The sequence below is a fragment of the Nansenia antarctica genome, assembly GCF_963989245.1.
Source record: "Nansenia antarctica genome assembly, chromosome: 6".
In the NCBI taxonomy this organism is placed as follows: domain Eukaryota; kingdom Metazoa; phylum Chordata; class Actinopteri; order Argentiniformes; family Microstomatidae; genus Nansenia; species Nansenia antarctica.
The window spans coordinates 12646262-12659921 of record NC_137676.1 but is presented as its reverse complement, the minus strand read 5'-3'; the positions used below and the strand labels follow the sequence as shown (position 1 = coordinate 12659921).

Genomic DNA, 13660 nt, shown 5'->3' with positions numbered 1-13660 from the left:
TCTGGGAGCGAGTTAACGAGAACATACGACAGCGTTATCTGCGCCTACGTGCTCTCGCTCAACAACACGGGTAGCTAACAGTGAAATACTTACCAGATAAGTCCATTTGGGAACAGGTCCGACGATTCGACGTCTGCTAACAAGACATTGAACCGGGCAACCGTGGCAACACACCGCAACAAATAGGGACGGAGGAACGTTCCCCGCAAGTTCCTCACGGCTCGACAGAGACCCCTACTGGGCAGGGCTGGTAAAATGAGCAGCTTGTCAAAAAAAACATCCCTAAATACTCATGAATGATAATGATAGTCAATATCTGTAAAGAAATATGAGTGTGTAGTGTTAAAAAAAAGCAGGCAATATTGACTTACTGTGTAAACATTTTTATTATGGGTCATATATATTCTCTGGTCATGTACAGTAGTTTTTTCAGTTCAAATTCAGACTAATAAAAAGTAGCTATAATAATGCACATAAAAACTACTAAGTGGACATTAAGACAGTGAAGTGGATGAAAGGCAACTAGCAAGACATTTCTTTCACAGAAAATAAACCAAAATACCACTGGCTTTACTAACAAAAAAGAAAGATGTTAATCAACTGATTTTAATTATAGGTCACATTAGGAAGGTTATGTGCTAAAATGGCAATTGGCTCTTTGACAGCAATATGGGTAAGCTATATGAAATAATATTTTTCTAAAATACAATTATTCAATACATTAAAGACAGGGTCATAAAAGTATTGTCACTCAAATACCTGTGTTTGTAATAACAGTGCAAATGACAAAGTAATCAAACATGTACAAAAATAGATAAAATCATTACACAAGCAATTCTTCATATGAACCACATACATTACTTTAAACCTGGTCACCCTGACCTTACATTCCCTTTACAGAAACGACCCAAGATGACCTTCAATACTATCTGATTGCAATAGCTCTAAAAAATAAATAACATTCAATATTGAAATGAGGACAAATGACATTCCTGTGAGTGGAGTGACCACTCTCTTGTCGAGACAAGAATCTCATCTGTTTCCCGTGGAAGTATTCACAAAATGGCCTCCTAGTAGCAAAAAGCCTAGTACTGTACATAGGTCTACAACACCTCTTAAACTCAAGCCACAAGAATCAGGGCAGTCACTCACTACACAGATGCACCAACAGTTACAGCAAACGTGTGGTCTAAGCATAGTGTACATGTGTGGCCTGCTAGCTCCTGAGTGCTTACAGGGGGAGATAAAGCAAGGCGATTTATATGCACTCATTCACTACCATTTTGATTGAGTGTGGTATGGGAGTCTGATATGAGGGGGGGGGGGGGTTATGCTCAACCAAGTTAATGGACGAAAGAGCAGCATCAAGGCGTGAGCATGCCATCTGTGTGTGTGTGTGTGTGTACAAGAGCGTGAATATATATGTGTGTGCGCAGTGTTTATTGGAACTGAGAAGCTGTTAAGTTTCTCTGAGTATGGGTGACTGTCCTCCATCCGGGGGTATATACACTGTAGAATGGACCGTGTCTGGCACAAGACAATACAAACACTCGGCATGCTTCACCCTCTGTGTGAGTGGAGGACGATATATACCATGAGAGGTTCAACTTTCTATCAAAACGTCTCCACACAACTATATCTTTATTTGTCTCCTTCATACTCATCCCTTCTTTCTTATCCTGGGACTATCAGCTCATTTGAGCATCATTCGTCCCCCACTGTACTGGCTTCCCTTTTTGACCTGCATAGATCCCCCTCGGTACATCCTTCATGCCCCCTCCGCTCCTCCCCACCCTGCCCCCCCCATCGACCCTGGTGAGGGGGGGGGGCTAGGGCATGTTCATGGACATGGTGAGCGCCGAGGCGTCAGCACTGCGGGGGTCCTTTACCCCAATGATGAGGTCATTGGTCCTCCTGGTGCCCTCCACCAATGACAGAACATCTACCCTCTGCACCTCGTGACCCTTGACCTGGAGCAGCTCCACATCCTCCACCAGAAACTCAGCTGGAGCAGGGAGGAGGGAGCGGAGAGGTAGAGGTGAGAGAGGGAGGGAGGGAGGGAGGGAGTGTTTTGAGAGAGGGAATGGTGGTAATGGGTAAAGGCAACGAAAGAGACATTATGCCTATAACTATTCAATCAACATCATCAGACAAACATCCTAAACGATGTCTATGCACACGCAGCTCTCAGGGATATACTCACAGTCCACCAGCAGGGTGTTGGGCTGCAGCTGTGGGTGGAGCCTACCATACGCCAAACTGTCACTCAGGTTCTTACGTGAGGACAGAACGTTCATCAGCACCTGTCACAAACCACCAGGACATAAGATGACAATTATGCTGCTACATACAGTACCAGTCAAACGTTTGGACACACTTTCCCGTTCCCATTCAATGGGGAAGTGTTATTATTATTTACACTACTGCTGCTTTATGCACTACTACTGTCACTGTTTTATTATTACTATATTATATTGTATTGCTGATTTGTTGCTGATTGTTGTTGATCCGGGAGCAAGATTCGCATTAGCATTTCACTATATCAATTATGGCTGTATGCGGTGTATACGTGAAAAATACAATTTGATTTGTGACCACAGCACAGTGACAACAGCACAATCTGTTACCTGCGTGATGCCACTGAGGGCCCGGTCCCCGTTGGAGGATCCCAGGGCCACGTAGGTGCCACACAGACCCAGGGCAGGCCTCACCGCCGTGGGCATGAGGAAGGACAGGGGCCTCTTGCCAGGCTGGAGGGTATTATGCTGCACAGAGACATGGCAGAGACAGTCAGGAGGGCCCTCCCCCACGTCCCCGTCCCCCCCCTTCCCTATTGACTCTACCTACACCCTGCCCTTCTGCTCAGTGACATTGCACTCCACTGACTCCTCTTGCACTACACACTTTACATCACTACCTACTGCTGCTACAAATATTCTGTATATTCCCAACATTGTATGTCACTGTATCTACTGTTAATTACTGTTAATTACTTTTAGTGCTTATATTTATGTAGACTTTTTTATTTGAACTGCCATAAGCATTTTGTCACACTGTATATTTGTATATGATGTAACGACAGATAAACTTGAACTTCGAGCCAGTCAGAGAGGCGGCAGTATACCGGGTTGGTTGGGGAGGAGCCTTGTGATTTATTTGCCCAAGAGAAGTCCAGGATCTGGCTGTTCAGCAGAATACCAGAGGCCGTCACTATTCCACTTCCAAACGGTCGATTCAGGGAGCTAGTGGACGAGTCCATTGAAAGTGTTTCAAAACAACAGCGATAGCATAAACACCCTTCCAATAGATAAATATCATATTGCATGACTTTGTCTATTATACTCAATATCATTAGTGTTTCCCATACATAGACAAGACTGTGGTGCCCCCCCACCTCCCCTCGACAATTCTGTTATGAACTTCTTCTTTTTTTTTCATCCGTGGTCCACCCACCACAGTCTCACAAAATCGTGTGGGGAAACACGGATCATCCTATCCCAGCAACAAAACCCACACCACACAAGCCATAATTCCTAAGCCATGCATTGATATGGGATGGAAGATTCACCCTAAACTGTAGTTATAATTCGTCGGGCCCTTTCTAGAACGTACCCCATGACAGACACAATGAAGTCGTCTGGCCCCATCACCATGACCTGACTGGCCACGGCGCCCTCCTCCAGGGCATAGGATGGGGCGTAGTGGCCCGGGGGGAGCGCTTGTGAGTCGTTGATCATCTGACGAAGGAGGGCAGCCTCCGACTTACTGTGTAAACGCACAGAGACAGAGAGAGAGGGGCTTTTAGGACGTCCGTGTAGAAACCTTTTAATACATTTGGATTGACTGATCGAGTCTTGCTTTGACAAATACAAGTAGGACCTCACCTCAGCATTTGATTGACTATCTCTGAGACTGAGGAGTCGTACATAGGGTCTCCTAGCCCGCTGGCCAGGGCTAGAGCGATCTTCAAAGACTGGAGAGAGAGAAATAAGCGTGTGAATGTGATTGTTAGTCAGAAAGGGGCAGCCTAGAATCGGTGTGGGAAACGTTGGAAATGGTAATGCTTAGATGGGGTGTAGTACCTCAGCGATCCAGTGGTAGGTGCTGTTCCTCAGCACCTGGCTGGTGATGTTGTAGCCCTCCAGGATGTTCAGAGCTGTGATCAACGCTGCTCCTGCGTGGGGCGCTGGGGCCGCCATCACATGATGCCCTGCGGAACCACAACAACATCATCAACAACAACAAGAGGCATGTCCTCAGTCTATCCAAGATGAGATGTGTGTGAGAGAGAGAGAGAGAGAGAGAAAGAGAGAGAAAAAAGAGAAGGGGGGAGGGGGAGTAAATTATCATGAATTGGGAGTGACGCAGAAGTAAACCAGTGTTTACCCTGATAGATACTCTCTGCTGGCTGCTGTAAGACTGTGCTGTAGTTTCCAAAGTCTTCCTCAGACAGCACCCCTCCTCTGGCTCGCACCTGTTCCAAAAGATATGACTTTACATTGTGCCGCAGGCCACGCCTCCTCTGCAGCTGCACCAATAGTTGGGCCAATGAAATACAGCTAAATACTGAATGCCTCGCAGTAGGAATACCAAAGAAGGATGATATGCCATGAGAAGCACTATATGGAGGCCATACAGTATTCATGCGACTTATGTAATCACACAAATGCTGGGGTGGAACAGAGTATTGCTTACTGCGGTGGCCATTTCCTGGGTCAAGTTTCCACTGTAGAATTCTGAGACCCCATTGGTCGCAATGGCGTCTAACAGGGCCGCCAGGTCGAGACGTCTGGCGAACAGGCCTGAGAGGGGAGGTTGACCGTTGGGGAAGAACAGGTTCCGGAAGGTCTCGGACATGTTCTCATCTTTCATTTTGGACAGGGCCTCGGCTAGAGGAAGGGAAAATGTTCCAGGTGAGATCTAGACCTCATATCGTCAAATGTATATTGGAATGGCCTCAATGGTGAGGCAAAGCAATAATATAGTTTCAAGTTTATAGAAGTTGAATGAAAAACAAATCAGGTAAAAAAACATTGACCTAAAAATAAAATGTTATTTGATTTGAGTTTATCACAAGATAAATTAATCACGCTTACCCAGGTCATGTGTCACATTAAATCCATTTCTAGCCACATCTGCAGCCATAATAACCACCTCCTTCCAAGGCATTCTATGGAAAATACAGGCATATGAGTTTGGATCGTTACCATAATGTTTTATCTCCTAAATCTACTGTTTTATCTCCTAAATCTATCATTAAGCTGACATACATTCACTATGTGGCCCATGACAGAAGCAGCCCCACAGCCCTACCCCTGCCAGGCTCAGATGGTATACTGAACCGTTGTAATTACACATTGTTGGTGTAATTGCAGCTCAACTGCACAAGAGAAGGACTAATAGTGCCCTTGAACATGGTGGATAACATATCATTAAACACGTATATTCAGGATGCTGAGAGACATGCACACTTTCTTGTTTAGCTGATAGCAACAGGGAGGACGTTTAGCTAGCCTCTATGCTAGTCGTTTTCAGAGCTGGCTAGCGAAAAATGTGGCCGACTAGCCCCGCCAGGCCAGTGCAATTCTTCTTATTTCAATAAAAAGTCTGAACTGTAGCTGTGCATTTATGGGAAATAATAAGTGTGTATCAGTGGATCATATTGTATATACATTCAAATACTTATACGGCGTATGGCAAATTAAAATATAATATTGTTGCTTCAGCAATGGCCTGTTTTGGAGGCACCCTGACCCTGGCTAATAGAAATGGCCCGGCTGGACAGTGCTCCGAATGGACAACTCCATCCCTGGACAGCATCATCACAACCTGTCCTTCATACTGCTGTCCTCTATGTAGGGCAACATGCTATGTCGAGTGCAGCACTGAACACTGCAGTGTGCCCTTGGAATCTTGACACTCCTGTGACACGCCTCTCTGTTGATGTCCTCTGTTCTCTCCAAAGGTGATCTTGCCGTTGACATAACAATGACACAGGTGAAAGCGAATCGCTGGACGGCAAGTATTCTTACTGCACCTAATCCTGTCACAACCTGTCAGATCACTAAGGAAGGTTAGGAAGAACAAATAAGGCCATTGTTGACAGTAACATTACCTCCCATAGAGCTGGTGAGCCTGGTGCATCCCACTGAGCATGCCTGGAACGCCTACCAGCAGACCAGGCTAGAACATAGCAACAGGAACACAGTGACTACATCTCCCAGAATCCTCTACTCCAGTGTGCCATCTCATAACACACTACATCTGCGTTCGTACGTCTGGGTTCAACGTCATAAAGGGACCAAGTAATTTGATTGGACAAGAGGCAGTCACGTGGACACTCCAGCGCTCTCAGAGCTAATTTACAAACGAGGCCTACAGCAGCATAATGTCTTTTAGGAGCCAGGGGAGAGGAGGTTAAGAGGATATAGGATGTATGTAAGGACCAGGAGTCTAATTTAGGAAGCTTTGTGTAGAACTGGCGTAAAAAGCTTGCATACGTGCAATGTTTATGCACACCAACATTTGGATTTATAAAATGGTGCGCATGCCAGTCCCACGCCTGTTTCCCATCATAAATCATAATCAACAAAACATTTTGAGCATGTGAACGAGCGTCTTGTCCCACCCTTTTAACGGCCATAGTTGCCTATAAATTGTTACTGAAACACCCCGACAGAAAGGCGATTCACCCAGTGAATTTCTGCGCAATGAACACGTCATAACAATATGAAACTCTTCACTCATATATGCCAGACTGCATCGAAAACTGAATAATTTTAAACGTAATTTGTCCTACTGTTCACCGTATTATTTATGATAATACATTTCATAACATACAAGTATTGTTTAATAATTACAGATCCAATTAAATATGATTCCGATTAAACTGTACAACATATTTGAGGGGTTGTTTTGAAAAAACAGATATCTCTGTTTGTATTTATTATCCTAAATGATGTTTTTTCTTTTAGATTAGATTAGATTCAACCTTATTGTCATTGACAGAGTACAAGTACTAAGACAACAAACGCAGTTCGTCATCTAATCAGATGCATTGTGCAAAAGCCATGAATGTATGGACATTGCTTGTCATTGGACTTATCGAGGAATGTTAGCCTTATGAAGACGTTCATTACTGTGAAGTCTATGCGGATGGTGCCCAACTTGTTCATGTGCATATTCATGATTATGAATGTCAATATATTTGCATGAATATCAATATGATATGTACAATACTGTAAAGATATAAGATACAAAGATACAATAAGATGCTAATTTCTCCAGTTTCTGTGTGTATGCATGGATCCCAGTGTGCGTGGAGGAGCGCACATTTTCATGTCAAGTCGGTTTATTTATAAATCCCCAAATTTGCGTCAAAGTTGCATACGCACGCTTTTTTGCGTAAGCTTTATAAATGAGGCCCCTGGTCAGGTCTTACCTTGAGATCAAGCTGTGTCTGCAGCATCTCCTCCCGGATGGCAGAGGGCGCTGTCTCACGGAAGTCGATCACCCTGGTCTCGTTCTTACGGATGTCATGAACCAGCATCACACCTCCGCTGCAGAGGACACAGGAAACAGCGGCCATGACACTCACTTCCTCCTCACCTCACCTTGAGGTTTTCAAATTTAGGTGGTGTCATGCCAAATAGTGTCCACCTGCCAAAATATGTCCGGGGTCATGTAATCAGGTGTTTCAAATGCCATGATGCAATTGTTACTATGCTGATGCTAGCATTCCGCCATGCTAATACTTTGTTTCCAATCATAGCCAGCTACCTGGGTCGCTTACTTATTTACTTAACAGCTAGCAGCATGCCAGTCATTTGACTGAACTATTACTGTTCCAAATGTACATTTTCTAAATAATTGAGCTAGCTAGCTAGGATTGGAATCGTGTGGAAACTATTGGAAAGTAGTATCCAGTTATGGAATTATATTTATCACTACTTTGATCAAGTTTTTTTTAAATTGTATTTTCCACAATATATCACAGGTACAAACAGGACTAACAAAGAACAAACTTAAATATATCCCCCAAATACCAGACCTATACATACATACAAACATTATACATAGCCAGACATCCATAAAAGTTAAATGAATAACACAAACAAAATGAAATTACAAAGAAGTGATACTATATTATCATGCTGTCAGATTCCATATCTTCAAAAAAGGTTAAGAAAGGTTGCCAAATAGTGAAGAATTTCCTAGTAGATCCTCTAACAGTAGGCTATATCTAATCTTCTCCAATTTAATATGGTACATGACCTCCTTGATCCAATGACTATATGTAGGTGGAATAGGATCCTTCCGTTTAAACAATTATTTATCACTACTTTAGCTGATGTGATGTGGGTTTGTTTGCTACATCTGTTAACTAGCCAACTCGGTAACATTAGCGTAGCGAATTATGCATGAAATGAGCATGCTAGCAGGTGTTTTAATATAAAATGGCCATGCCAACATAAAAGCTATAGCTGACTAGTGAGCCTTAATGCTATTCGAATGCGAGACGATTACATTTGTCTTCCCAATTTAAGATACACATTAACACTAGAACCGCCATGACGTCAATTTGACCCAAGTGGGTTTTTCAATTGTACTAAAACTATGTTTTAATAAAATATTGAAGTCCCCCCGTCTTTGACTTTTCCTAAAATGGTGTTGTGTTGCACTTCCTATTGTTAAATATGGTATAGATACATCTAAATAAAAAATACAGGCATTTATACCTATAACCGCCACGGCGTCAAATCGACCCACATATAAAAATGCAATATAACCGCTATAGGCAACGGCACAAACAATAGTCCCTCTACGCGGCATTGCGTTGTTTATGTCGTTGCCTAGCAATTACAATGATATGATTCAAAGTCTATTCATTCTCTCCGAGGGACTGCGTGGTTGGTCTGCTTGTATCCTTACCCAGGTATGGGAAGCCATTCAGCAGGTATTTGCTCTCAACATCTGCTGCCAGCCAAAACTTAATTCCAAATGTATCTGGCTTGTTGGGCATATATTGCGTGAACCGGCACCTTGTTTTCGTCGGGAACAGCTGTTCATCCACGGTGATGTCCTGCCCTGGCTTGTAGCATGAGATGCAGTTTTGCCTGAATCTCTCCCACACTTCAGCCATGAGCGCAAACCTGTCTGTGGTCAACCGGGAGCGTCGGGTCTCCTTCCTGTCAAAGCGCAGAAAGCGCATGATCTCCCGAAACCGTTTATGAGATAATGTGGAGTTGAAAAAGGCATTTCCCCATTTTCCGGCAGTATGCACCCCTCACATATAGCAGAGCAATAAATGCCTTCAGCTCAGCGACTGAGACATCCCAGGATGCGCGCTTTCTTTCGTCACATTCTGTTGCAACATAAGCCGATGCTGTGGTTATTATGGTCCATTTGGGGTAGGTACTTTGTTAATTTAGTCTTTTTATGTGGTGAATGACGTTTTACGCCTATCACACCACCCAAATATTCTTCTAATAGCCTACCCATTTCCAGTGTTATTTTTGACTGCTTTACATTGACGTACAGGCAAAGCGATGAGTGTTGTCAAAGATACTTAAATTATAAAACAAGAGGACCAACACCATTTTATGACTTGAAATATTCATTTGTGAACACAATGCCTTAATACAATGACAGAGTACATTTTGTTGTAGGCTCGGATACTAGAAATGCCGTAGCCAGGCACAGACGTCAATTTGACCCGTTGGCGGTTTTAGGTATACGGCGCACTCTGGCGGTTCTAGTGTTAATCTGTGGTAGTGAGCTAATGGAGAAATAACGAGCGGTAGAGTTTACTCAGGAATGTCCGGAAATCTAGTGTTGGCATAGCAATGGCATCAACCCGGATACATTTTGGCAGGCAGTGGTACAAAGTTGCCTAACCCTGAAGGGACTTTTTATGGGTGTAACCGAGTTTAGATGTAAAACTCAGTTTTAAAACGTTTAAAAGATTTAAAACTTCAGTAAAACTCACTCCTCAAGTTCAAATAACCCCCACCCACCCGCGTTATCAAATATCACTAGCTTTTTGATAGCGTAGCTGGTTTACATCGGGTATTTGAGGAGACAGTTGGTCAAGCGTGTTGGCAAGCCAGAGGTCGCAAGTTCAAGACTCAGTTGGAGCAAGTCGACTTGCGGAGCTACTGGCAACAAACAACTTGACCACTTGTCTGTTTTACAAGTCCCAGTCACTCACCCGCCGATGCCAGAGGTGTGTGGGTGGATGATGCCCAGGCAGAGGGCAGCGGCGATGGCGGCATCGACACTGGAGCCCTGCTTCCCTAGAGCCTCGAAGCCCAGGGAGGTACACTGGGCTACGTCAGTCACCACTGCCCCCTGGTTGAAAATCTGGCACAGGGGAGAGAGAGGGATGAGTAATCCGAGAGAGGGGGTGGGAGAGAGAGAGAGAGCGAGAGATGAGTAATAATTGAGAGAGAGAGAAATGTGTAGAGGGTAGGCACAAAGGAGGGAGCCATGGACAATAGGAGTATGAGGGAAACACACATACATACACACACACTCTCTACCTGTGGGTTCCCAAAGTAAATCTGCATGATGAGCGCTACAGTGACCCCAGTGGCGAAAGTGAGGCAGGCCGTGATGATGACGGTCAGGCCGTCCCGCTGGCAGGCGCAGTCCTCCGCTAGGGGGTCTCTGGTGGTCTCACGCAGGGGCGTGATGTCATGGCTGGCCAGGTCAGAGGCTGAGGACGGGAGACGCTGCAGGCGGGCCGACTTTAAGAAGGAATCTGGATCTGAGAGAAAGGTCAAAGGTCAGAGAGAGGCGAGGATGCGATGGAGGGGACCCCTACTGGTGAGTTGTTGTATTGACTATCACAGTTACAAGTCTCTCCACCCTTCTCTCTCTCCCCCTCTCTCCCCCTCGCTCTCTTTCTCCCTTCCCCTCTCTCTTCCTCCCCCCCCCCCCTTCTCTCTCTCTCCCCCTTCTCCTCCCCCCAAGGTCATCATCTGGTCAGATAAGAGGCTAAGCCAAATGATAAACAAACCTTATATAGGAGGCCAGGGGAGTATTCCATCAACGTCACTAAAGGACTATCCAGGCTTTTTTTTAATTTTTATAAATCCCACAAGTCTCAGAGTCAGTAAGTCTCCCGATACTTAAGTTATAGAATACCCCCCTGGACAGTTTTTTTACCTGTGTCTTGCTCACTAAGGAAGTTGTCATCATCTTTACGCGATTTCAAAGTGTTCTCCCCAGAAAGCACGTCGTCCTCCGGCAGCCGGGGGAAGCTGGTGATGCTCATGTAGTCCACCGGGGAGTAGGCACTACCCAGGGTCGTCTCCTGACTGGCATCCTTCTCCGCCATGGTCCCACTGGAGTACCCGGCCACAGCTTCGTTGGCGGGGTTATACATGGGGCTAGAGACAATCAACCGCCAATAACGGATAATTAACGGTCAGTAACCGTGAAACGTCAACGTCTGTTGACCGACGTGGTTGGTTTCTCTTAGGGCGACGTCGTGGGACCAGCCTATGTAACGTGAATCATGGTTGTTAAATGTTACGTTGAGGTCCGTAGTGATGACTTGTTATTGCTGTTATGTAACAACTGCACTTGTTACGGACCCACTGTAGTCTACTCCCCTAGACTACAGGTGATGTGACATTTATCCATTCGCCAGACCTGTGGAAAGGGAACATTAATGTCGCTTGTTCTCAATAAAGCCATTAGGATCAAATCAATAGCCCTACATGTGCACACATCATCATCATAACAACAACAATAATAATACAATATTAAACATCCTAGAAGCAATCGAGCAGGTGGACAGGCTCTGTTAATATGCGACACACATTTCAGCGATATTGACGACAAAAAAAACGCAACTAGTTTTAATAGCGGTAGCATTTAAAAGGACAAATGCCATAGTGCTGCGGAAATACGATCCATTACCGTTTGGCATAATAATAGGCTCCTGTTCACAGAGATGCGCACTAGGCTACAGCCCATCCATTGACGCATCGTTCAGATTTCTCTTTTGGTTTAGCCTACGACCAAAAAATAATGTCACCAACCTAACACATTGGCCGTTATATATGCCTTCGGAACGTACCTTCGAGAAATAGTCAGGCGACAGCAATGTTAGATGGGGGGGTTTACGGGCCAAGACCCATTGAGCGAAGGATAACGTATCTCCCCGACAGCAATCTGGAGATAGGAGTCGCCCTGATCGTTCAGATCAGTGACATCACTGTGGGAATGTCACCGCCTTAAAGGCACAAGTCACACTGGACATCAGGAGAACAGAAGACTGTGGATGAGAGGGACTCACCTTAGGCCCTAGGCTAGGGCAACCGTTGATAATACGTTTGTCACCTGTCTGTGACAAATGTCCACGGGATCCTAAATTTATGACAACTTGAACGCCGGTTGAAGACAGTGCAGCCAACATAAACTATTGACTATTCAAGTTGTGCAGGTGTCCGGACCGGAGATGTGGGTGGGTTGGCCCTGAAAGTGGTTGAACGAGTTTTTAATAGGGTAGTGGAGTACGATTACTGGATTAGCTCACCAACGTCACCTGTTGGTAATTGGAGACGGATCTTTTGTGTGCAGTGTGCACCTGAGAAGGGTCCCTCTGCGGCCGAAAGTGATGGAATTTGACGGAATGTGAGCTACCATGGTTGCATATGGAGTCTGCAGTGGTTACATGAAATGGTGATACAACTTAAGACATGTAGTATACTTTAATTATAGAGCTACATCGTAGAGCATTGGCCTACACATGGTAGGGGCAACACTGACATTTTGTCGAACTAAATCGCAGATACAGAATGTGTGTCGTTTTCTCTAGAAAACGCCTACTCCGTTTCTACAATGAGTATGTTGATAGTACGGAATGTCCTATGGGAAGACGTGGACATTTCTGTCTCCCTCAGCCACTGTAGTGGGCGCGGGAATATTGGTGCACTTGGTGCACCTTGCAGCTCCAAGGGGGGTATTCCATCAACGTCGCTATTTGAAAATCCAGGAATTTTTTCTTGCGAGACTTCACCAAAATAAGCCTGGATTTTCCATTATCGACGTTGATGGAATACCCTCCAAGAGCGATTTTGTCACAACAATCTTTCCCCTGTGTGTGTGTGTGTGTGTGTAAAACATATGATATTTACTGTAACCTACCTACCAATGACTGTGCCCCTCACGTCAGTCATAATGAAAGAGGTTAGTTAAGTCCCATATAAATTCCTCTATACCTGCAACACTAGACCCCCACCCCTCCCCTGAATATCTTCCCAACAGATCCACTGATGATGCCATTGCCCTCACCTTACACACTGCTCTCCCTCACCTGGACAAGAAGGGCATCTACGTGAGAATAGGCCCACTGTTTATTGACTACAGCTCAGCCTTCAACACCATAGGAAGGAACTCGTCACCAAGCTGGAGTTGGAGACAGTTAACAGCTTCAGGTTTCGTGGTGTCCACATCACTAAAGATCTAACATGGTCACACCACACCCATACAGTGATCAAGTTGGCACATCAGCGTCTGCCTTTCCTCAGGCGGCTAAGGAAATTCGGCATGTCCCCCCAGAACCTCACAAACTTCTACGGGTGCACCAATGAGAGCATACTGTCCAGCTGCATCACCGCCTGGTATGGCAGCTGCAGATGATTGCATT

At 45.0% G+C, this 13660-nt stretch overlaps 1 protein-coding gene across 1 annotated transcript; it reads right to left on the bottom strand.

The window, feature by feature from the left end:
- Positions 1-373: 373 nt before the first annotated feature.
- ggt7 (gamma-glutamyltransferase 7) lies at positions 374-12201 on the bottom strand. The gene is made up of 16 exons (XM_080533586.1): positions 12089-12201; positions 11170-11658; positions 10542-10768; positions 10211-10362; positions 7442-7559; positions 6116-6183; positions 5097-5170; positions 4696-4889; positions 4387-4474; positions 4083-4210; positions 3885-3973; positions 3613-3765; positions 3125-3242; positions 2628-2765; positions 2204-2303; positions 374-2005 (listed from the first exon to the last, which is right to left on the bottom strand). The coding sequence occupies exons 2-16, from the start codon at positions 11387-11389 to the stop codon at positions 1830-1832; spliced, it is 2043 nt and encodes a 680-aa protein (XP_080389712.1). The 5' UTR covers positions 11390-11658; positions 12089-12201; the 3' UTR covers positions 374-1829.
- Positions 12202-13660: the final 1459 nt, after the last annotated feature.

What these genes read in the sequence shown, in the direction of transcription:
- ggt7 (XM_080533586.1), bottom strand. Translation starts at nt 11,389, where the DNA reads ATGTATAACCCCGCCAACGAAGCTGTGGCCGGGTACTCCAGTGGGACC. An exon ending in TTTACTTTGGGAACCCACAG is followed by an intron (nt 10,363 to 10,541) that starts GTAGAGAGTGTG and finishes CCCCTGTGCCAG; the next exon opens with ATTTTCAACCAGGGGGCAGT. An exon ending in ATAGTCAATCAAATGCTGAG is followed by an intron (nt 3,766 to 3,884) that starts GTGAGGTCCTAC and finishes GCGTTTACACAG; the next exon opens with TAAGTCGGAGGCTGCCCTCC.